General features: G+C 54.7%; 1 protein-coding gene across 1 annotated transcript; it reads right to left on the reverse strand.

Annotated features, from left to right (window-relative positions):
- Positions 1–167: 167 nt before the first annotated feature.
- On the reverse strand, positions 168–24,171 carry enox1 (ecto-NOX disulfide-thiol exchanger 1). The gene is made up of 13 exons (XM_029846844.1): positions 23,418–24,171; positions 11,978–12,248; positions 10,468–10,636; positions 9,797–10,236; positions 8,307–8,519; positions 6,593–6,699; positions 3,997–4,105; positions 3,718–3,914; positions 3,515–3,622; positions 3,141–3,197; positions 2,719–2,821; positions 948–1,033; positions 168–767 (listed from the first exon to the last, which is right to left on the reverse strand). Exons 1-13 carry the CDS (start codon positions 23,493–23,495, stop codon positions 636–638), a joined length of 2,070 nt encoding a protein of 689 aa, XP_029702704.1. The 5' UTR covers positions 23,496–24,171; the 3' UTR covers positions 168–635.
- Positions 24,172–25,821: the final 1,650 nt, after the last annotated feature.

Consider the following 25,821-nt stretch of genomic DNA (forward strand, 5'->3'; position numbering starts at 1 on the left):
CCACTGATAATCATCAATAATCCACCGATAATCCATCGATAATCCACCAATAATCAATAATAGTTCATCAGGAAGAACAGTGGAAAACCCTGATGTTTGAAGCCTGAAAGGCTGAAGGTGAAACGTGTCTGAAAACAAACCAAAGAATTCTGACGAAGAATCATATTTACACTTGGATTCTGTTTATTTCTGATCATTGAATAAATAATCAATAATCAAAGCGTCCCACAGTTTCAAAAGTGAAAAAGCTTTTTAACCTCAGGAACAAAATCAGTTGAAAATCCGAACCTGTGAAAACATCAAAGATCAAATAAATGAGGATATTTCATGAAGAGCTTAACGAGTCCAACGTGGCTCCAACACGCGTGACCTGACCAGCAGAGTCGGCGAGAGTCCAACAAAAGACCGACCAACGGCGTCTTCTGCGTCTCCAGGGATGGAACGATGATGTGAGACACACTGACGTTACCAAGGCAACCAGGAACAGCAGCACAGACGGTGATGAACAAGGTGCTGATCCTGGAACCTCTGGTGGCTCCTCCTAGTCTGGTTGAAGGAACCTGTAAATGTGTGTGTGTGTGTGAGCGTGTGCGTGTGTGTGTGTGCGTGTGTGTGTGTGTGTGAGCGCGTGTGTGTCACGCTGAGCTCAGGCTGTCAAAGCCACAGAAGGTCCATCTCTTCTCCAGGTTGGCGCCCACGCCGCTCAGCTCCTGGCGGAACATGGTGGGCAGACGGACCATGAGGCGCTCCAGATCTGCTGCTGACACCTGAGACACAGACGGAACAAAAGCAAACATGGATGAGAGCAGGGGAGCACCTGATCGACAGTTATGCTGGACAGTTGGACAGAGCTTTGAGCTCCGTCCATCGTGGACCTACTGGTGGAGTCTAGAACCTGCGTCCATTGTGTGGACGCTGCTTGATATCTGACAGAAAGATGAAGCTACCTGTGAGTCCAGTCTCTGGATGTAGGACCACAGATACTCCAGGTTGGCTCCAAAGGGGTGGACGTGGAGGAACGTGGACATGATTCCTGCGGAGACGGTCAACAGTCAGGACATGTTGTCTCCTGAGGGAGGACACGTCTGAAACCAGAGACTTGTGGAGAGATAAATCTTTGTTGTAGCTGTGCTACAGCGTGATCAGCCACCGGGGGCGCTGGAAGGAACGACCTGTCCTGTAACGAGTCCTGTCACGAGTCCTGTAACGAGTCCTGTAACAAGTCCTGTAACGACCTGCCCTGAAACGAGTCCTGTAACAAGTCCTGTAACGACCTGCCCTGAAACGAGTCCTGTAACAAGTCCTGTAACAAGTCCTGTAACGACCTGCCCTGTAACGACCTGTCCTGAAACGAGTCCTGTCACGAGTCCTGTAACAAGTCCTGTAACGAGTCCTGTAACAAGTCCTGTAACGAGTCCTGTAACGAGTCCTGTAACAAGTCCTGTAACAAGTCCTGTAACGACCTGTCCTGTAACGACCTGCCCTGTAACGACCTGTCCTGAAACGAGTCCTGTCACGAGTCCTGTAACAAGTCCTGTAACGACCTGCCCTGAAACGAGTCCTGTAACAAGTCCTGTAACGACCTGCCCTGAAACGAGTCCTGTAACAAGTCCTGTAACAAGTCCTGTAACGACCTGCCCTGTAACGACCTGTCCTGAAACGAGTCCTGTCACGAGTCCTGTAACAAGTCCTGTAACGAGTCCTGTAACAAGTCCTGTAACGAGTCCTGTAACGAGTCCTGTAACAAGTCCTGTAACAAGTCCTGTAACGACCTGTCCTGTAACGACCTGTCCTGTAACAAGTCCTGTAACGAGTCCTGTAACGAGTCCTGTAACGAGTCCTGTAACAAGTCCTGTAACGACCTGTCCTGTAACGACCTGTCCTGTAACAAGTCCTGTAACAAGCCCTGTAACGACCTGTCCTGAAACGAGTCCTGTCACGAGTCCTGTCACGAGTCCTGTAACGAGTCCTGTAACGAGTCCTGTAACAAGTCCTGTAACGAGTCCTGTAACGAGTCCTGTAACAAGTCCTGTAACAAGTCCTGTAACGACCTGTCCTGTAACGACCTGTCCTGTAACAAGTCCTGTAACAAGTCCTGTAACGAGTCCTGTAACGAGTCCTGTAACAAGTCCTGTAACAAGTCCTGTAACGACCTGTCTTGTAACGACCTGCCCTGTAACGACCTGTCCTGAAACGAGTCCTGTAACAAGTCCTGTAACGAGTCCTGTAACAAGTCCTGTAACGACCTGTCTTGTAACGACCTGTCCTGTAACGACCTGTCCTGTAACAAGTCCTGTAACGACCTGCCCTGTAACGACCTGTCCTGTAACAAGTCCTGTAAGGACCTGTCCTGTAACATCACTAAGGGACACATACGTTCGGTGGACACAGCAGCAGCTTCAGACAAATAAATAATAGCAGGACAATGAACCAAGTCCACTCGCGACTCGCAGAGACACAAGTGCTTCCAAAGAGACAGAGGACAGAGCGTATAAGCTGTTGGCTCTGCGGGGAACGAGGGCGATCGGTCACGAGCTGCGTCCACATGCGGGGGAATGTCACTTAATTACGCCTGCAGGTAATTAAGTGTCAAACTGTCCCTAAGAGACGCTCCGCCAGGAAGAGGACTAGGAGAGGTTCAGCAGCAGCTAACCAACCGCACACGTCCATCAGGAAGGCAACCCAGAATCAAGTCCTTTTTTATATGCTAATATTTACCGAGCAGCACCGCCTCTTTCTCTGAGGCCACGCCTCCCTGCACGATGGCCGCACTGCTCCTCTCTCTGCTGGGGTTCAGGGACAGAACTCCCCCGTTGGCCTCCTGTGAAGAAGCACGTACAGACACACAACAATGGGCTGTGCTGACAATGAGGTCCTCATTCATGCAACAGCAGGTGGCGCTAGCGGGCCGGTCCGACGTGTGTGGGAGAGCGGGACCAGAACCGCCAGGACTCCTGTGCTACACACACCATATCCATAAAGGACACTAGCCCAGCTAACAGGCTAACCAGTTAAACTGGCAGCTTCTCATTCCAGATTGGTTGTGTTGAGGGTTAGAGTAACGTCTGATGGCTCTGAGCTACAGTGGCATCACAGGAAACAGCCATCATCCCACAGATCAGGTGACCACCAGTGCTTACCTGGAGGTGCAGCTCTGTGATGGGTCCCTCCACAGCCTCCACATTGGTCCTGAGCAGCTACAGACAGGCAGAAGAGGAAGAGTGTCAGTTTTCTCTGTAAAGATGGACGGAGACACGTGTCCTCAGAGGGACGTCCTCAGAGGGACGTCCTTGCAGACCGTGCAATGCTCCCTATTGACATCATCATCACGTATCTCCTGGATCTAATGGTCGTGCTGAATGTGCAGTATCGACTGACTCCTCCCAACCAGCGACTGCAGCGACGAGACCAAAACCTGACGCGATCACACCGGATCCTTCAAGGGTTTTTGTCCTTCTTTCCAAAGCTAGCAGAGCTAACTAGCAATGCTTCACCCTCATCTGCAAGCGCCTACCCTTTGTTGCAGGGCGACCATCTGCCCCTCCAGCCAGCGATGCTCCTCCTTCGCCTGCTCTAGCTCCGCCTCCTTGCTCCTCAGTCTGTCCTGCAGACTCAGCAGTTGCTGGAGGAAACATCAGCACAAACGAGTCAAAAAACATGTCCAAAAAATGCCCAGAATGACTTTGTTAGTCCTGAATGAGGCGACGGTGGCCCGACCTGCTGCACGCTGTGGAGGCTCTGCTGGAGCAGCTGGATCTGAACATCTGGACCGTTTGTCTGACTCAGCACTCGTTCATCGTCCGCTCGACTGTTTCTAACCTGGTCTTTCCTCAGAAGCTCGACCTCGTTCCTGTACGAGTCCAACTGCCAACGCAGGGAGTCGTTCTCCTCCTTCAGACTCTGTTCGTACACGCCTGCAGCCAACAAACAGTTGCTATGACAACAGGCAACTCTGCATGTAAGGAGCAAGAGAAGGGAAGTGATCAGGTTCCTCACCAGCTCTCATCCTCTTACAGGGACTTTCTTCACAGTCGTCCTCGGACATCTCCATCTCCTCCTCCCGCCTGATCCCCATGACCTCCTCGCTGTAGGCGCTCCTCAGCTCCTGAAACAAAGTGCCAGGACTTCAGACCCCTGCTGGCACTGCAGGGCGCTGTGGGCGGAGCCAGGGGAGCGGCTGAACTCCACACTGGACGGGTTTGTTTGACCAGCTGCAGGAAACTGAAGGAAACACTTCCTGGTGTTGTGGTTGCATCACTTGTTGGGGGAGGGGCCTGTTTAGAGCCCCACCCATGATCCAGGTGAACTTCTGAGACAACTAAGATGATCACAGGACTCCCAGGTGACAAATTAGCCCGAATCCAAGCATACCGGGTTGGTTCTACGAACTTGTCTGATATTTGTGGTAATTTTCTGAACACTGCGCCAGTCATGTGACCCTCTATCGTTGACGAGCCTGCCCCCCCAGCTGTGGCAGGACTGTCTGACGGAACACTTGGGATTTGTTCCATGCTGCAAGTTTAGCATGCAAACACAAAAGTTGTTAGCAGGTGACCTGATAGGTCCTGAACTTTTCCTGTTCCGTCTGAGACCGCATGAAGTGGGCGGGCTCACACAGGAACAGGAAGCGCCCGCTGTGTCTGGTCCCAGCCCCAGCCCCTACCTAGAGCAGTAAATGGGCCCTACCCCTCTGGTAGGCCTCCAAAGGTAGTGAGGATCCTTCTACCATATCTAGTGCACCCAAAGCCCCTATAAGGCTCAAGGGTTCTTCCTGTTAAAGGGGGGTGGGGGGGGGTCCCGCTGCTGATGCCTGTTGGGGGTCCGGCCCTGGGTTTCTGGAAGGCACCAATATTGAGTGTAACAGATTACTGAGAAGTGAACAAATCCCACCATCCTTTGCTGTATCTGAGAAGTTAAAAATGATGCTAATCATTGATTAATAATTAAGTTACTGACAAAACATTATGTCAAAAAGCAAATGACCAGTTTTAGTTTTATAAATTATCCTGTAAAAACGATACTTGACGTCAGGCTGGTCCATATTCATGACGCCATTTGAAGCACTCCTCCCTTGGGTGCTCGGAGAGGCGGAGGATCCTCCTGACCCCCGAGCTGACCTTCAAAGATGGCTGCCCACGTGTGGTAACCATGGAAACGCTCCTCAAATACTGTGTTTGCACCTCAGACTAGATTTACCTGACATGATGGAAACGTAGAAATGTTGCTCACTGGCTTCTTCGTTGGTTTGTGTGAACTCCAACACAGGCTACGCTAACAAGTGCTAAGCAACAACAACAGGAGTCAGAAGCTGTCGTAGATGCGGCCATCTTGTTTTCCCACTTGAGACCTGAAGCCTGGCTGTGACCCCAGGGCTGACCCCCGAGGTGGCCCCATAGCAGGAGGGTCTCAGGGAGGAGGTCCAGCTCATCGGTGAGACGGTCCGCCGACCTGAGAGCAGCTTCCACGGAGGCTGGACCCTGAGAGGACGAGCTGAGGCAGGACCGTCCCCACGCATTGATGTCCCAGTGAGTCGGAATCACTAATCACACCCCGAAACCTGGACGTCCCTGTTGCCATGGCAGCGACTCTTTACTCGTGGACCGAGGACACGAAGGAAACTGAGGACCTGATGATCAGACCACATGTTGCTGTCTGTGTCTCACAGAGGGCTGCCCCCTCCCCCCACCTCCTCTCCTCCCCTCCCCTTTCCCCACCTCTCCCGTCTCCTCCCCCTCCCCTACTGTCCTCCCCTCCCCTCCTCTCCCCTCATCTCCTCTCCTCCCCTCCTCTGCCCTCATCTCCCCTCCTCTCCTCCCCTTTCCCCACCTCACCTCCCCTCCCCTTTCCCCACCTCTCCCGTCTCCTCCCCCTCCCCTACTGTCCTCCCCTCCCCTCCCCTCATCTCCTCTCCCCTCATCTCCTCTCCTCCCCTCCTCTGCCCTCATCTCCTCTCCTCCCCCTCCCCTACTCTCCTCCCCCTCCCCTACTCTCCCCTCCTCTCCTCCCCTACTCTCCACTCTTCTCCCCTTGTCTCCTCTCCTCTCATCTCCCCTCTCCTCCCCTACTCTCGTCTCCTCTCTTACCATCCTCTCCTGCCCTCATCTCCTCTCCTCTCCCCTCATCTCCTCTCCTCCTCTGCCCTCATCTCCTCTCCTCCCCCTCCCCTCATCTCCTCTCCTCCCCTACTCTCCCCTCCCTTCCCCTCCTCTCCTCCCCCTCCCCTACTCTCCCCTCCTCTCCTCCCCCTCCCCTACTCTCCACTCTTCTCCCCTTGTCCCCTCTCCTCCCCTCATCTCCTCTCCTCTCCCCTCATCTCCTCTCCTCACCCTCCCCTCATCTCCTCTCCTCCCCTACTCTCCCCTCCTCTCCTCCCCCTCCCCTACTCTCCACTCTTCTCCCCTTGTCTCCTCTCCTCTCATCTCCCCTCTCCTCCCCTACTCTCGTCTCCTCTCTTACCGTCCTCTCCTGCCCTCATCTCTCCTCTCCCCTTGTCTCCTCTCCTCTGTCCAATTGTCTGTCTGCATCACAAATGTGAGATGATGATGATGATGATGATGGTATCTGTGGAGGATGAAGGCTTCGTTGTACCAACCTCACACTGTTTTCTCCACATCTCAATATTCTTGCGCTGTGCTTTTGAGAAATGGTCCCAGGCCTTTTGTCTGGTGGTGGCAGCAAATACGGCTGTGATCTGTTCGACTTGGGAGTGAAGAGGGGAGGGAGGTGGGGGAGGAGGGGGAGGAGGAGAGGGAGGAGGAGGTGGGGGAGGAGGTGGGGGAGGAGAGGGAGGAGGGGGGGAGGAGGAGGGGAGGGGGAGGGGGAGAGGAGGGGGAGGAGGGGCAGGAAGAGGAGGGGGAGGGGAGGAGGAGGAGAGGAGGAGGGGCAGGAAGAGGAGGGGAGGAGGGGGAGGGGAGGAGGGGGAGGGGAGGAGGAGGGGGGGAGGAGGGGAGGAGGAGGAGAAGTAGGGGAGGAGGGGGAGGAGGAGGAGAGGGGGAGGAAGAGGAGGGGAGGAGAAGGAGGAGGAGGAGAGGAGGGGAGGAGAGGAGGGGAGGAGGAGGAGGAGGAGAGGAGGAGGAAGAGGAGGGGGAGGAGGAGGAGGAATGAGACAAAACAAGCCATTTACGTGGTGCTGAGGCTCGTCCAGGCTGAGGAGACCTCAGGCTGACGTTGCTGCTGACACCAGTTCAAACATCTTCATCACTCCTCCAGCTGCTCCTCCAGGAGCTGCATGACATGCTAGCATGAGCATGTAGCTAGCAGGAGCATGTAGCTAGCATGAGCATGTAGCTAGCAGGAGCATGTAGCTAGCATGAGCATGTAGCATTAAATGCTGAACGTCTAACACATCAGTCTCAATATATCAATGGTGAGACTGCACATGATCTCTGACTCCTCCTTGGAGGAGAAGAGCTGGATTCCTGATGGTTGAGACGTCCTCCTGCTTTTGTGGACGTTCCTCTGAAGCTCGGTGTGAAGGTGCAGCAGCAACGTCGGACTTCCTTCTTATTGTGTCTCTCCTCAGCTTCCTTCAGGACTGACGAAGGCAACGTTTCCAGGACGCGGCCGTCCTTCATCATCACATCACATTCTCTTTGGAAACGTTGCCTTCCCAAAGACTCCACATCGTCCAACCCAGAGACAGAGACGGGGGACAGGTCTGGACTTACCGGCTGATGTCATGGCGGCATGCAGATAACAGTTCCCTCCGGAATCACGACCATGTGACCTTCCTCGTGTAAGACAAAATAGATCCTGACTGGAAATTTAGTCTTAAAGGATCCCTGAGCTCAGCTGTCAATCATGTGCCAACCCTTAATATAGCATGTGCTAGCATGGGGGCGGGGCCTCGCTGCTGGCTCGCCGCTCTTTCATCTTTAAGCCTTTTAGTGTCGGAAGACTTGAAACGCAGCTTTAATGTAACGATGCTGCGAGCTCTCAGCTGGCTGAACATAATGGATCTGATGGTGAAACGGATGGAGGAGCGTTGTCATGGAGACTGAGCTGAGAGAAATGGGCTGCAGCGAGGTTGTCTGAGGAGCCCACCTCGGCTGTGACACACCTCCAGCACCAATACAACCGTACACACACTGCTGGTTCTGGTCCCTCTGGTTCCCGTCCAGCCAAACTCTACCAGCGTGTAGAACCAAGCAGTTCTGGTCAAAAGGCCCGGTCAGGTGACACCTCCCGTCCATCCTGACTCCTCCCTCTGTGGGCTGCAGCTCCGCCAGCAGGCCCATCAGAACTCACCTGAGGTTTCCCCCCCGGCTGCCTGTTGTCAGACTGTTGGAATGAGGAGGTGTTCTTACACTGTGTGAGGACCGCCAGCAGAGCGTTCTTGTACGTGTCTTTGGCGCGTTCCATCTCCTCCTCTTCCTGCGCCTTCTCGACCATCAGGCGCCGGACGTGGCCGTTGGCCGACTGGATCATAGAGTAGAACTGATTAGAGGTCCGACGGTTGACCTCGCCACGATCGACCCAGGTCAGGAGAACCCCCGCAGCATCACTGAACTGGTGGTCGTCTGTCAGGGAACAGGTCAAAGGTCAGAACAACCCAAACAGACTTCAGCTTCAGCTGGCCCAGGTCAGCGATGGACACGGATCTTCACGGATCTGGATCCATCCACACCTTCTACTTGTCCTGTTTTCAATGAGCCGATTCTTGTCGCCGTGGTTACGTGCCTCGGCTCAGCGGGGTTACACCGATGCTTTGTGTCCAGGCCGACGTCGGAATCCTCTTAGCGGCTGAGCTCAACGTAAACAAGCGTGTGTGTGTGAATAACCTGCGAGTTCATTATTCACTTCAAACAGGAGAGAAATACATTCATTCTTCCTGCCGTCACCCTCTTTCACTTCCTCTTTCAGCAGCGCCTCATTGTGTCGCTGTAATGTGGCTGTAATGTGGCTGTAATCTGTGGCGTGTGTGAATGAGCCCTTATCGGAGGGGAAACGGCTCCGTACAGGCTGTTGCAGCGGGTGTGAGCTCATTAAACGCTCTGTAATTCACTGTTCTGTTGCATTATTATCGAAATGTGTGTGTGTGTGTGTGTGTGTGTGTGCATGTGTGAGTGCATGTGTGTGCATGTGTGTGTGCATGTGTGTGTCCTGTAGCTCTGCATGGCTCCTTTGGTCGAGTCCCTGAACTTCCTGAGAAATGATGTCACATCATTGGTGATGCGACAGTTCCTAGAACCAGAAGTCCTGGAGCAGCAGTGAGCTGGGAATACTGTAGTAGTACTGTAGTAGTACTGTAGTACTACTGTAGTAGTACTGTAGTAGTACTACTGAGTACAGTAGTACTACTGAGTACAGTAGTACTACAGTACCACTGCAGTAGTACTACTGTACTACTACAGTAACACTACAGTACCACTACAGTAGTACTACAGTACTACTACAGTACCACTGCAGTAGTACTACTGTACTACTACAGTAACACTACAGTACCACTACAGTACTACTGCAGTGTAGTAGTGTTTCCGCAGCATGCTAGCATGAACTGACGGGAGTAATGGGAGGCGGGGCCTGTCCTCACCTCTCAGTAATGGGGGGCGGGGCCTGTCCTCACCTCTCAGTAATGGGAGGCGGGGCCTGTCCTCACCTCTCAGTAATGGGAGGTGGGGCCTGTTCTCACCTCTCAGCAATGGGAGGCGGGGCCTGTCCTCACCTCTCAGTAATGGGAGGCGGGGCCTGTCCTCACCTCTCAGTAATGGGAGGCGGGGCCTGTTCTCACCTCTCAGTAATGGGAGGCGGGGCCTGTTCTCACCTCTCAGTAATGGGAGGCGGGGCCTGTTCTCACCTCTCAGCCTCTCTGCCAGCAGCGCCGCCTCGTGCTCTGAGTAGTGCACGGTGGGCGGGGGGGACGGTGGACGCAGCTGGTCCTCCTGGATCTTGCGACGGTGTCTTTCCTCTCTGGCTAGCAGACGCTGTTTGCACTCCCACTCGTACAGGTCGTCTCTTGCCTGGGCAAAGTCCACATGGATCTTCCCCGAGTCTTTTTTGTCGGTGCTGGAGCCGATACGCATCCTGTAGCCCGACAGGTAAATCGCTTTGTCCACCATGAACTCCTCACTGAAACGAATGTGGCAGAAATTCTTTTTGCTCTTGCGGAGGGCAGCGATCTCTCCACACTGCTCAAACACCTCCCTGATGACCTCCTCCGTGGCGTTCTCTGGTAAACCACCAACAAAAACCGTCTTGCAACCAGGTGGGCGCTCCCGTGTGGAAGGGGGGGGGCAGGTCTGTGGAACGACATCCTCAGCGTCACAGTCATGTCTCTCACACATTTAGCCTGACAGATCAAGTTTCAGATACATTTGGAAACATTTAGCTTTTCATAGCATCCAGAGTCCTTCAATGCTAGCATGTGGGTCAAAGGTCAAATGAAATCCTGAGCAAACTGTCCTTGTCAGTCCAGTTCGCGTCAGGTGACCAGTGATGACAGAGAAGGTCAACCAGGACAGCATCTTACTGGGGTTCTGAGGGAAGAGCGTGCAGCTTTTGCAGTGGATAATCTCCTTGATCACCGGACCGTCGGGGGGTCCAGGTGGAGGCGGGACCAGGTTGATGCCCGCCATCATGGGGCTCAAAGGCGTGATGAGTCCCAGGCTGGGGTCGAACCTCTGGATACACAGAGAGTCTTGGGGGCAGAATAATCAGACAATTATTAGTTCCAACTCTTTTAGCAAAGCTAGGCTAAGACAAGAAGAGGAAAAAGATCCTTTATTAGTGTCACAGACAAGGAAATTCACAGTTACAGCAGGTGTAACACAAAAAGCACAACAAACATGGCAACAATATTAGATCTACCGACCACACCAGCACAGACCCACAACGATGACCACAACGATGAACAGCAATGATGAATCCCTGAGGTCCCCTTGACAGGTGTTGCTCCTGTAGTGGGTCTGTAGCCTATGAGGACCATGTAGTTTCAACAACACACCTGTTCACATGCTCCCTTACAGTAGACACAGTCAGTAACAGTAGTCCAGCAACAGGCAGAAACATCCAACAACAGTCAGTAACAGTCCAACAACAGGCAGAAACATCCAACAACGGTCAGTAACAGTCCAACAACAGGCAGAAACAGCCCAACAACGGTCAGTAACAGTCCAGCAACAGGCAGAAACATCCAACAACAGTCAGTAACAGTCCAGCAACAGGCAGAAACATCCAACAACAGTCAGTAACAGTCCAGCAACAGGCAGAAACATCCAACAACAGTCAGTAACAGTCCAACAACAGGCAGAAACAGCCCAACAACGGTCAGTTACTGTCCAACATCGGTCAGTAACAGTCCAACAACAGTCAGTAACAGAGCTCTGATACTGCTGAAGGCTGAAGAATCCTCACAGGTTCTGGGTGTTGACCAGTTACTCAGAGCAACGTTTAATCGATATCAGAGTTGAAAGAAGAAGAAGATTTTTTTGCAGCGTGTAAAAACACAACAGACTTCATCCGTCAGGGTGAAACTAAAACCACAGACTTCACCTCCTATCTGAGCTCTCAGGTCTTAGGAAAACTCATTACTGTGTTGTCTGCGATAACCCCAACAGGCAAATTACACAAGCCGCACCCGCACATTCATCATCGCCAACAGCCGCTCTCGCTCGCAGCTTTTTCTGCCGGCGCCACGGCGACCGCAGCACGAGTCATTTCTCAAGAACAACAGAGGAACCACGAGGAAGGAAGCATCAGGGTTTAGTGGAATCATCTCATCAGAGCCCCGAATCTCACGGATCAGATCTCATGTCCAGAGAAACGGTGGATGTGAAGGTCAAAGGTGACGTTTGGTTCAACGCTGAAGCGTTCTGACCTTCAGGGACGCCGTAGGTCCAGCTGTGAGGTGCAAACACAAAGCTGCCTAGTGTGTCTGTGCTAGCCTAGCCTAGCCTAGCCTAGCTAAACTGTAGTTATGGCGTCTTCGCTCAGGTCCTCACACATCCATGTGAAGAACCTTCTCAGGAGCTGCAGGTACCTGGCAGGAGCTGCTGCCCGCTGATCCCCACGGGCAGGACGCCCATGTTGTTCATGGCTGTGGCCCAGGCGCCGTGCTCGCCCACGTTCAGGTGGTTCTGCTCCGCACTCACACCTCCGGCGCCGTCTGCTGCTGCAACACAAGAAACGCTCCTCATGACCCTGGTGAGACCATCGGCCGGACCGCTCGCCATCACAGCGCCACCTGCTGCCCTCCACCCACAGCTGCAGGACGGGTGGACGGATGGACAGAACCCGGGGTCAGAGGTCACCTGCAGGAGGACCCAAACAGAGAGACTTAAAAACACACTCGAATCGAGTCTTTCTGCCGATCCGTCAATCCCAGATTTCCCAGCATGCAATGCAAAAGAGCTGGAGTTCCTCAGCAGCAGCTTCTCACAGTTCTGTGGTGGCAGAGTGTTCAGCTCTCTCTCTCACACACACACACACACACACACACACACTCTCAGCAGGATCCATGTGGAGGACACTGGAGGACCATGTGACTTCCTGCTCACTTTCACGTCATCAAACATTCAGCAGGAACGTGTGTCCTCTCTATTATTCATGTGTTCACACACTCAGAGGAGACGTGTCCTCTGTCTTCTGACCGTCCTCAGCTGACGTGTCCTCAGCTGAGTGTGAGGACGAGATGAGACGAGGATCTCGCCTGCACATCCGGATGTTCCTCACACCCCATCTGCAGTTTAAATGTTGATGGAACATGACAGCAGCCCCCCGACATTCTGTTAGCATTTCATCTTCAAGCGTTGCCCCGGGGGGGGGGCAGCTGATGGATGATTACACACTCCTGTTTGTCAGGGACGTCCTCAGAGCAAAAAACAAGCTTCCTCATCACGCAGGCTGCGGGAGGCTCCACATCTGTGGACTTCCTGCTCCTCTCATGCAGCACGCCAACGTGTTCACGTGTGAACGTGCACGTTAATGCAACAGCAGCACCTCCACACAGCTAACCGCTAACCGCTAACCGTCCACATGACTGCAGCAGAAGGTGCTGACTCAGACTCTGAGTGATGAGTCCACAGAATGTCCAGGTCTGGTTCACATGGGTGAGTGCTGCTGCAGGACTACGGGAGCCTGCAGGTCCCAAAAACAAGAAGAGAAGCGCTCATGACAACAGCGGCATTTAGCAATTATGACATCTGAGTGTGTCCTCTGTGTGTGACCAGTCTGGGGTGGACAAGCCTGGACACGTCTTCAAGCTGAAGCAGATGAGACAGCAGATGAGACAGAGTGAAAAAGACATTTTCAAACTGTCTCCAACTATTCTTCCTGCTCACTGGTGTATTAACTATGAGCACCATCATTCTAGCACAGTGTAGTTCCATGATGCTAATTCCTTAAATCAGTAGCATACATGACTACGTATGCCATGATGAGCGTGTTAGGCCCGTTCTTTAGCACTCCTTGGCAGGACGGTCAGCGAGACACAAATGGACAGGCTATCATTAGCTTTGGCTGATTCAACAAGCTAACCGCGCTACACATGACAGAAGCTAACTGGCTAACTGATTGATGAACCTGATGAAGAATTTCCAGAGAAAATCTTGAAAGTCTGCATGTTGCCATCAACGATGCAGCCTGAGCAGCAGCTAATGTTGTGGAAGCACCTGATGTCTCAGTTACCGTCCAGCTGCTTCTTATTCATTGAAATGGATTCTCTGTGAATTACTTCAAATTTAAGCAGTGCTATTAGCATAGCGGTGGCTCAGGTTTCAAATCCATTTAATCCACTTAGGCTGTGAGAGGGGGGGGGGGGGGGGGGGGGGGGGTCAACAGAGTCTGGTTAGCATGTCTGGTTAGCCGAGAAAGGAGGGGGGTCAAAGTTCAAAGTTTAAACTGAGAAAACTCATCACATTTAGCAAAGCGTGTGTGTGTGTGTGTGTGAGCGTGTGTGTGTGAGAGAGAGAGAGAGAGAGCCAGCTCAGCATTCCTCCAGCCATGACCACCCTGCATTCTAATCACAGAGCAGACTGCAGAAACTGCCAATTAGACACACACACACACACACTCACTCAGACACACACACTCACACACACTCACAGACACACACACTCACAGACACACACAGTTGATATAATATCTCCAGAGCACCATCATGTTTCTAAGAGATGTTTCCTTGTTTTTCAGTCTGTGGGTGTGTGTGTGGTGTGGTGGATGTGTGTGTGTCTGTGAGTGTGTGTGTGTGTCTGTGAGTGTGTGTCTGTGAGTGTGTGTGTCTGTGAGTGTGTCTGTGAGTGTGTGTGTCTGTGAGTGTGTGTGTGTCTGTGAGTGTGTGGGTGTGTGTGTGTGGTGTGGTGGATGTGTGAGTGTGTGTGTGTGTCTGTGAGTGTGTGTGTGTCTGTGAGTGTGTGTGTCTGTGTGTGTTTGCATGTGTTGTTCCTCTAAGTGGCCTGATTGACAGGAGCGGCGGCCTGTGGCGGCTCCGTCTGTTCCCGTCTCCTCTAATTACACTCAGAATTTGGCGACACGCTTCCTCGGAGTGACCACGACTGGGAGGCGTGGCCACGCCTGGGGGCGTGGTCATATCTGGGAGGCGTGGCCACAACTGGGAGGCGTCGCCAGCAGCACCGCCGAGCCCGTGACCCGCTCTGGTCTCAGAACCTGTGGCACATTAGTGAGGAAGATTCCGGCCCGGAAGAGCCTCGTCTGAGGTCAGTTGTTCATTCAGGTTATGCCCCGCCCACTTTTCACATGGGACTGAACCAGAACCAGAACCAGAACTGTGGGCTAAAGTTCAGGTGAAGAGTCATGATGGAGGCTAACCCTAACCCTAACCCACACACACAGACACACACACCCACCACACACACACACACACCCACCCACACACACACACACACACCCCCACCACACACACACACACCCCCACCACACACACACACACCCACCACCCACACACACACACACCCACCACCCACACACACACACCCCCACCACACACACCCACCACCCACCTACACACACACACACACACCCACCTACACACACACACACACACACACACACACACACCCCCACCACACACACCCACCACCCACTGGAGTCAGTGGTGCAGAGCGGCCTTTATTCTCAGAACCTTTTGGTGCCGTAGGAAGCGACAGACGCACGGCTGATAAGACTTCCTGTCTGTTGTTCAGGCCACAGCGGAGAACGCTGAAAACGTTATCGGCGAACACATCAACTCACACAGAGGAACCCGCTCAGGCTAGCAGGCTAGCACGTTAGCATGTGGATGACAGGCAGCCAGACAGTCGGACAGTGGTGAAGGTCGTCGTGGGGGTGGGGGAGGGGGAGGGGGAGGGGCTGTGGAGGCTGATCAGAGGACAGCTGAAGGTTGGAGCTCATGAATGATGCAGCGTTCAGGGCGGCCCGTCGCCGTGGTGATGCTGCTCCACATGTTCTCCACAGGTCCTGACAGCTCCTCCAGGAGGGATCAGGCGTTCGCTGGTGGTGACGCGGTGGCGGCCTGGGCCCCATGCTCCCATCTGATGCTGCTGTCCCCTCTCCTCCTCCTCCTCCTCCTCCTCCTCATGCTGCTGTCCCCTCTCCTCCTCCTCCTCCTCATGATGCTGTCCCCTCTCCTCCTCCTCCTCCTCATGCTGCTGTCCCCTCTCCTCCTCCTCATGATGCTGTCCCCTCTCCTCCTCCTCCTCCTCATGCTGCTGTCCCCTCTCCTCCTCCTCATGATGCTGTCCCCTCTCCTCCTCCTCCTCATGATGCTGTCCCCTCTCCTCCTCATGATGCTGTCCCCTCTCCTCCTCCTCCTCCTCATGATGCTGTCCCCTCTCCTCCTCCTCCTCCTCGTGATGCTGTCCCCTCTCCTCCTCCTCCTCATGATGCTGTCCCCTCTCCTCCTCCTCCTCCTCATGCTGCTGTCCCCTCTCCTCCTCCTCATGATGCTGTCCCCTCTCCTCCTCCTCCTCATGATGCTGTCCCCTCTCCTCCTCATGCTGCTGTCCCCTCTCCTCCTCCTCCTCCTCATGATGCTGTCCCCTCTCCTCCTCCTCATGCTGCTGTCCCCTCTCCTCCTCCTCATGATGCTGTCCCCTCTCCTCCTCCTCCTCATGATGCTGTCCCCTCTCCTCCTCCTCATGCTGCTGTCCCCTCTCCTCCTCCTCCTCATGATGCTGTCCCCTCTCCTCCTCCTCATGCTGCTGTCCCCTCTCCTCCTCCTCATGCTGCTGTCCCCTCTCCTCCTCCTCATGATGCTGTCCCCTCTCCTCCTCCTCCTCATGATGCTGTCCCCTCTCCTCCTCCTCATGCTGCTGTCCCCTCTCCTCCTCCTCATGATGCTGTCCCCTCTCCTCCTCCTCCTCATGATGCTGTCCCCTCTCCTCCTCCTCATGCTGCTGTCCCCTCTCCTCCTCCTCATGATGCTGTCCCCTCTCCTCCTCCTCCTCATGATGCTGTCCCCTCTCCTCCTCCTCATGCTGCTGTCCCCTCTCCTCCTCCTCATGCTGCTGTCCCCTCTCCTCCTCCTCATGATGCTGTCCCCTCTCCTCCTCCTCCTCATGATGCTGTCCCCTCTCCTCCTCCTCATGCTGCTGTCCCCTCTCCTCCTCCTCATGCTGCTGTCCCCTCTCCTCCTCCTCATGCTGCTGTCCCCTCTCCTCCTCCTCATGATGCTGTCCCCTCTCCTCCTCCTCATGATGCTGTGTTTTTCTGCCTCCTCTCTCCTTTTTCTTCCTGTTTTTCTGCCTCCTCTCTCCTTTTTCTTCCTGTTTTTCTGCCTCCTCTCTCCTTTTTCTTCCTGTTTTTCTGCCTCCTCTCTCCTTTTTCTTCCTGTTTTTCACCCCCCCCCCCCTCACGCTGATGAAGTGGCCAGCAGACAGCAGCTGTCTCTGCCTGCGATCGCCACGGTAACTCATGGCGCTGGCAACGCGCCATCCCTTCCCGCCTCTGCTGGGAGGTGAACTGATGTATCAAGATGGAAATTTTGCTGCTTCCATGGGGGAGAAGAAGAGGGGACAGAGGAGGGAGGGCAAGCTGGGGGAGTCAGGCCTGGGGGAGTCAGGCCTGGGGGAGTCAGGCCTGGGGGAGTCAGGCCTGGGGGGGGCAGGCCTGGGGGGGACAGGAAGCTGCTGTTCATCTGCTCTGCTGCTGCTATGGCAGCTAACGCCACCAGCTAGCTACTGCAGATGCTATCACAATCATCAGTGTATGAATGAAGGCAAATTTAGGATTCTGGTTGGTGGTTAGTCCCGCCCCTTTACCTGGTCACCGTGGTGCTCCGCCTCCTCCTGTGGACGCGCCTCTGTTGCTAAAGTGAGGCTCAGCTCTTGTTGCTGTGTCCTAACACCCCCCCCCCCATACCCTACATAGGCTGTGTCCTAACCCCCCTATACCCTACATAGGCTGTGTCCTAACCCCCCTGTACCCTACATAGGCTGTGTCCATAACCCCCCGCCACACACACACACCCTACATAGGCTGTGTCCTAACCCCCCCCTGTACCCTACATAGGCTGTGTCCTAACCCCCCCATACCCTACATAGGCTGTGTCCTAACCCCCCCTATACCCTACATAGGCTGTGTCCATAACCCCCCCCCCCATACCCTACATAGGCTGTGTCCTAACCCCCCTATACCCTACATAGGCTGTGTCCATAACCCCCCCGCCACACCCTACATAGGCTGTGTCCTAACCCCCCCCTGTACCCTACATAGGCTGTGTCCATAACCCCCCCCCACACACACACACACACACACCCTACATAGGCTGTGTCCTAACCCCCCCTGTACCCTACATAGGCTGTGTCCATAAACCCCCCCCTATACCCTACATAGGCTGTGTCCTAACCCCCCCATACCCTACATAGGCTGTGTCCTAACCCCCCCCATACCCTACATAGGCTGTGTCCATAACCCCCCCCCCCCCCCACACCCTACATAGGCTGTGTCCATAACCCCCCCCCCCACACACACACACACACACCCTACATAGGCTGTGTCCATAAACCCCCCCATACCCTACATAGGCTGTGTCCTAACCCCCCCCCATACCCTACATAGGCTGTGTCCATAACCCCCCCCCCCCCATACCCTACATAGGCTGTGTCCTAACCCCCCCCCTATACCCTACATAGGCTGTGTCCATAACCCCCCCCCCCCCACACACACACACACACCCTACATAGGCTGTGTCCTAACCCCCCCTATACCCTACATAGGCTGTGTCCTAACCCCCCCTGTACCCTACATAGGCTGTGTCCTAACCCCCCCTGTACCCTACATAGGCTGTGTCCTAACCCCCCCTGTACCCTACATAGGCTGTGTCCTAACCCCCCCCATACCCTACATAGTGCCCTCAATAGTGTGGACGCCATTTTGAAATAGTGTCCGAAGTGTTAGTGAGCATCGCTGGACCCTGTGTAGTGCACTCAATGTATCCCACAATGCACTGCGAAACGTAGTGGCCAAGCGAGCGCCCTAACTCAGTAGGGGTCCAATATGATCATCATGACAGTACTATTTCATTTCATTATATAAAGTTAATTATAGGGTAAAATATTGCATTTCCATAAAATGACCTGAATGTGTTTCTGATGGGTTAAAATAATAAATGGACCTGGCCACCGGTTCCTCATTATTATGCGACACCATGACGTCACTGTACGAGTCGTGGAGCTCGACGGAGTTCACTCATCCACGTAGTGAGGAGGGAACGGGGAACGAGGGGGTGGAGTCGGAAACAGCCGAAGTGTTGGGTTTCATGTCTGAACTAAATATAGAGACAGAGAAGAAGAGAACGTTTAGCGTTAGAGAACGTTTAGCGTTAGAGAACGTTTAGCGTTAGCACCTGAGCAGCAGGTGAGCGACTGACCTCCTGACCTCAGCGCTTCGTTTAGTCAGCGAACATCTGATGAGCTTAAAAGAAAGGACGGAAAAGCTCTGAGACACAACGGCGTGTTGTACTGGAATCACCATGGCAACCAGTAACTGCAGCACTTCCTGTACTAACACGCGACTGGCGGCGCCTCATCGTGGCCCCCAGAACGACTGTCGCCCCTCCCAACCATGGCACCGGGCCCCAGAGACGTGCAACAGCACGCGCACGTTCAGAGCTTCCCCAGTACCACACCCGGACACGCTGATGGAGCCGGTTGGGTCGCACCGTAGCGGCGAGCAGCTGCGGCGTCCTGGACCTCCAGACGGTGTTTGTTGTTCCTGGGTTGTGTTTGTGTTAATCAATCACCGGCGGCGAGGCCCGGCGGCGCCACTGCAGCCCACCTCGCTGCCACCACCCGTGTTCCTGAAAGGCCTCAAATAAATCACCATTAACGAAGGGACGCCACGGCGAGGGAGGGGAGATAAGAGCAGCAGCCAATCACAGCCCTGCGCTCCCTCAGGAGGTCCTGGACTCAGGTCCCCTTATGCTCTGCTTCCATCTTCTCAGCTCTAGTCTGCTTTAACCAGGGGTGGCCCCAGTTTAACCAGTGGTGGCACCAGTTTAACCAGTGGTGGTGGCACCAGTTTAACCAGGGGTGGCACCAGTTTAACCAGGGGTGGCACCTGTTTAACCAGTGGTGGTGGCACCAGTTTAACCAGGGGTGGCACCTGTTTAACCAGTGGTGGCACCAGTGTAACCAGGGGTGGCACCAGTTTAACCAGTGGTGGTGGCACCAGTTTAACCAGGGGTGGCACCAGTTTAACCAGGGGTGGCACCTGTTTAACCAGTGGTGGCACCAGTTTAACCAGTGGTGGTGGCACCAGTTTAACCAGGGGTGGCACCAGTTTAACCAGGGGTGGCACCTGTTTAACCAGTGGTGGCACCAGTTTAACCAGTGGTGGCACCTGTTTAACCAGTGGTGGCACAAGTTTAACCAGTGGTGACACCTGTTTAACCAGTGGTGACACCAGTTTAACCAGGGGTGGCACCTGTTTAACCAGTGGTGGCACCAGTTTAACCAGTGGTGGCACCAGTTTATACTGCTGGTGGCACCAGTGTAACCAGTGGTGGCACCAGTTTAACCAGGGGTGGCACCAGTTTAACCAGTGGTGGCACCAGTTTAACCAGTGGTGGCCCCAGTGTAACCAGTGGTGGCACCAGTGTAACCAGTGGTGACACCAGTGTAACCAGGGGTGGCACCAGTTTAACCAGGGGTGGCACCAGTTTATACTGCTGGTGGCACCAGTGTAACCAGTGGTGGCACCAGTTTAACCAGTGGTGGCACCAGTTTAACCAGTGGTGACACCTGTTTAACCAGGGGTGGCACCAGTTTAACCAGTGGTGACACCTGTTTAACCAGTGGTGACACCAGTTTAACCAGGGGTGGCACCTGTTTAACCAGTGGTGGCACCAGTTTAACCAGGGGTGGCACCTGTTTAACCAGTGGTGGTGACACCAGTTTAACCAGGGGTGGCACCAGTTTAACCAGTGGTGGTGGCACCAGTTTAACCAGTGGTGGCACCAGTGTCACCAGGGGTGGCGCTGAGCTGCAGATATCCGCCCCGTTACCCCCCGAACGCTCTCCCCCAGAGGAGGCGCTCGCTCGTCTGAATCGGCTCCACGTTCAGCTCCAAACATCTAAGCAGCAGAAAATTGCTCCAATCAGGATTTTGCTCACGTGGGTCCGTGATGGGCAGCGAGCCTGATCAGCCCTGACAGGAGGAAGCAGATCTGCAAATGGCCCAGAACCAGTCGGCCGCCCCCATTTACCTCCCACAGCAGCTGTGGAACCAGCAGCAACCTGAAAGGCCTCAAATAAATCACCATTAACGAAGGGACGCCACGGCGAGGGAGGGGAGATAAGAGCAGCAGCCAATCACAGCCCTGCGCTCCCTCAGGAGGTCCTGGACTCAGGTCCCCTTATGCTCTGCTTCCATCTTCTCAGCTCTAGTCTGCTTTAACCAGGGGTGGCCCCAGTTTAACCAGTGGTGGCACCAGTTTAACCAGTGGTGGTGGCACCAGTTTAACCAGGGGTGGCACCAGTTTAACCAGGGGTGGCACCTGTTTAACCAGTGGTGGTGGCACCAGTTTAACCAGGGGTGGCACCTGTTTAACCAGTGGTGGCACCAGTGTAACCAGGGGTGGCACCAGTTTAACCAGTGGTGGTGGCACCAGTTTAACCAGGGGTGGCACCAGTTTAACCAGGGGTGGCACCTGTTTAACCAGTGGTGGCACCAGTTTAACCAGTGGTGGTGGCACCAGTTTAACCAGGGGTGGCACCAGTTTAACCAGGGGTGGCACCTGTTTAACCAGTGGTGGCACCAGTTTAACCAGTGGTGGCACCTGTTTAACCAGTGGTGGCACAAGTTTAACCAGTGGTGACACCTGTTTAACCAGTGGTGACACCAGTTTAACCAGGGGTGGCACCTGTTTAACCAGTGGTGGCACCAGTTTAACCAGTGGTGGCACCAGTTTATACTGCTGGTGGCACCAGTGTAACCAGTGGTGGCACCAGTTTAACCAGGGGTGGCACCAGTTTAACCAGTGGTGGCACCAGTTTAACCAGTGGTGGCCCCAGTGTAACCAGTGGTGGCACCAGTGTAACCAGTGGTGACACCAGTGTAACCAGGGGTGGCACCAGTTTATACTGCTGGTGGCACCAGTGTAACCAGTGGTGGCACCAGTTTAACCAGTGGTGGCACCAGTTTAACCAGTGGTGACACCTGTTTAACCAGGGGTGGCACCAGTTTAACCAGTGGTGACACCTGTTTAACCAGTGGTGACACCAGTTTAACCAGGGGTGGCACCTGTTTAACCAGTGGTGGCACCAGTTTAACCAGGGGTGGCACCTGTTTAACCAGTGGTGGTGACACCAGTTTAACCAGGGGTGGCACCAGTTTAACCAGTGGTGGTGGCACCAGTTTAACCAGTGGTGGCACCAGTGTCACCAGGGGTGGCGCTGAGCTGCAGATATCCGCCCCGTTACCCCCCAAACGCTCTCCCCCAGAGGAGGCGCTCGCTCGTCTGAATCGGCTCCACGTTCAGCTCCAAACATCTAAGCAGCAGAAAATTGCTCCAATCAGGATTTTGCTCACGTGGGTCCGTGATGGGCAGCGAGCCTGATCAGCCCTGACAGGAGGAAGCAGATCTGCAAATGGCCCAGAACCAGTCGGCCGCCCCCATTTACCTCCCACAGCAGCTGTGGAACCAGCAGCTGTGGAACCAGCTGTGGAACCGGTCTGGGACCAGTCTGGGACCAGTCTGGGACCAGTGAGAGGAACGAAGCCTGATGGACTCACACCTTCATCACCCTCACCACTGATGAGGATGATGAAGGTGCAGCTGGCTCAGTCCCAGGAGCAGGTTTCTCTGGGTCCCCCCTCCTGAACACTGGATCTCTGGACTGGGTTCTGGCTTCCATCAAGTGTGATGATCAACACGGATCTGCTGATCTATGAAACGAGGCTGAGGCAGCGTCCATCTGAAGACACACGTTGTCCTCGCTGTGCTGGAGTAGAAACAGAGAACAAAGACCCCTCTATCTCACACACACACTCACACTCACACTCACACACACTCACACACACACACACACACACACACACACACCCACACGCGCGAGCTTCCATCCAAATGAGAGGATTACAGCTTCCTCCTGCAGTCATTAAAATTAAAACCATCCCCCCTTAACTGAATATCAGTGCACGTGTGGGTTAGAGGACGTGTGGGGGAAACGACTTTCTGTCCCTTCTGGCTCTCCCCCCGTCCCTCTGCCTCCCCTGTCTCTCTGTCCCTCTATCCCCCTGTCTCTCTGTCCCTGTCTCTCTGTTCCCTTTTCCCTTTCTCCCCCTGTCTCTCTGTCCCGATGTCCTTCTGTTCCCCCTGTCTCTCTCTGTCCCCCCTGTCTCTCTCTGTCCCTCTCCCCCGTCCCTCTGCCTCCCCTGTCTCTCTGTCCCTCTCTTTGTCCCCCTGTCTCTCTGTCCCCCTCTTTGTCCCCTTGTCCCCATGTCCCTCTCTCTGTCCCCATGTCCTTCTGTCCCCCTGTCTCTCTCTGTCCCTCTCCCCCGTCCCTCTGCCTCCCCTGTCTCTCTGTCCCTCTCTTTGTCCCCCTGTCTCTCTGTCCCCATGTCCTTCTGTCCCCCCTGTCTCTCTCTGTCCCTCTCCCCCGTCCCTCTGCCTCCCCTGTCCCCATGTCCCTCTCTCTGTCCCCACTGACCAGGTCCACATATGTGGGAAGGCAGAGCCCCCCTGGAGGAGTTCAGGGGGGGGTTGTGGGCCCTATGTGAGCAATAGTGGGTTCGGTCCCTTGCTCAAGGGTCCGTCAGCAGTGTCTGAAGGTGTTCTGGCACCGTCCATGGTTTGTTCACAGACCCTCCAGGTCTCAGTCCAGCCCCCAACAGACTGAGCTGGCACCCCCCCAGGAGGGCTGAAGCCTCATGGACCTGGGACGTGCTGACACCTGCACCAGCGTTCCCGACACCCCCTCCAGCATGCGTGAGCGCGCCCCCCGTCCCGGTGCTGGACTCACCAAAGCTTTCAGCTGGGTTGTTGTTTCCTGTGTGAGCTGCTGAGAAAAGAGGCCATTCGTCCTCAGCCTGACCCACATCGGACAGAGGAAGAGTCTCGACCTTTGTGTTCGCTCGCTTCGCCTCCGGCGACCGAAGACATTTCAGAAACAAAGATTTACGTGGAGCAGCGTGAAGCCACCCAACAGCTTCAGTGGTGGTGTTGGACTCAGCTGTGAGGAGCTTCAGGTGTTCCGATCACGTGACTCACCTGAGCTGCGTTAGCATGTTAGCGTGTTAGCGTGTTTCACCAGCAGCTGCTTATTTGCATGTTGACACAAACATGGAATCGACTGATCACATGACAGCAGCCGAGACAACCTGCTCAAGTCCCAACCAGCACCAGAATGGAGAAGACTTGAGGGGGTGTAAGAGACCTGCTGGTGACCTGGTCGTTGGTTCTGGACCGGCTGGTCTCAGTGGTTCTGAAGCTGCTGTTCTACTGGGATTTTCACCCACAACCATCAGCAGCGTTTCCAGAGAAGGTCTAATCAGACCGTCAGAGCAACCCCGACCTGCTCAGGTAGGCTCGCTCCAGATCAGGCGCCCGTTACCGGGACAACGAGTCTGGACAAGTTCTGTGATGGTGGGAGGAGAAGAGTGACTGTGATCAGCCTGGAGGAGAGAGGAAGCTGTCCACCAGCATCCAGCAGAGAGCTACACAGCATTAGTGACACACCAACACACACACGCACACACACACACACACACACACACAGACACGCACACGCACGCACAGACACACACACACACACACACGCACAGACACATACACACACACACACATACACGCACAGACACATACACACACACACACCGCACACACACACACACACACACACACGCACAGACACATACACACACAGACACATACACACACACACACCGCACACACACACACACACAGACACATACACACACACACACCGCACAGACACACACACACACAGACACAGACACGCACAGACACACACACACACAGACACATACACGCACAGACACATACACACACACACACCGCACAGACACACACACACAGACACACACACACACACCAACACACACGCACGTACACACACGCACACACACACACCAACACACACACGCACACACACAAACACACACACACACACACACACGCACAGACACACGCACACACACGTGCGCACAGACACACACACACCAACACACACACGCACACACACAAACACACAGACACACACACACCAACACACACGCAACATCTGAAAAACTTAACATCAACGTCTCTGCAGAAATCGTGACCTCGTTACTGACTGAACACACAGAGCTGCATTTCATGGAGGGACTATTTTCTTTAGGTATCAGCGCTCTTGTGGATGAACACATTTGTGGATGGAGACACAGCGGTGGAGATTAGGCAGAGACAGAACGTCAGCTTGTTCCTTCCATTGTTCCTCTGCTGTAAATAATCCCTCTTGGTGTCTGCTCTTCAATAAAGTTCATCGCTCACCGTCCGCCAACGTTACTGCTGCCGCTACGGGGTGGGGGAGGGGCTCGGGGGGGGGGGGGGGTCTGGGGGGAGGGGCTATCACCAACAGCCAAATACACAAAACCACAAATACACAGTGGTCAATCAAGGAGACGGGGGGAGACGGATGGGGGGGGGGGGGGTTAGAGGAGAGAGGGGAGGGATGGGAGAGAGGGGGAGAGGGGGAGGGATGGGAGAGAGGGGGAGAGGGGGAGGGATGGGAGAGAGTGGGGGAGGGATGGGAGAGAGGGGGAGGGGAGGGAGAGAGGGGGAGGGATGGGAGAGTGGGGGAGGGATGGGAGAAAGGGGGAGGGGGAGAGAGGTTGAGAGAGGGGTGGGTGGAGTTAGAGGAGAGAGAGGAGAGAGGGGGAGAGAGGGGGAGGGATGGGAGAGGGAGAGGGGGAGAGGGGGGAGGGAGGGGGAGAGAGGGGGAGGGATGGGAGAGTGGGGGAGGGATGGGAGAAAGGGGGAGGGGGAGAGAGGTTGAGAGAGGGGTGGGTGGAGTTAGAGGAGAGAGAGGAGAGAGGGGGAGAGAGGGGGAGGGATGGGAGAGAGGGGGAGAGGGGGAGGGAGGGGAGAGAGGGGGAGGGATGGGAGAGTGGGGGAGGGATGGAGAAAGGGGGAGGGGGAGAGAGGTTGAGAGAGGGGGGGTGGAGTTAGAGGAGAGAGAGGAGAGAGGGGAGAGAGGGGGAGGGATGGGAGAGAGGGGGAGAGGGGGAGGGAGGGGAGAGAGAGGGGAGGGAGGGGAGAGAGGGGGAGGGATGGGAGAGAGTGGGGGAGGGATGGGAGAAAGGGGGAGGGGGAGAGAGGGGGGGAGGTTGAGAGAGGGGTGGGGGAGTTAGAGGAGAGAGAGGGGA

This window comes from Takifugu rubripes, chromosome 1 (genome assembly GCF_901000725.2).
Source record: "Takifugu rubripes chromosome 1, fTakRub1.2, whole genome shotgun sequence".
Lineage (NCBI taxonomy): Eukaryota > Metazoa > Chordata > Actinopteri > Tetraodontiformes > Tetraodontidae > Takifugu > Takifugu rubripes.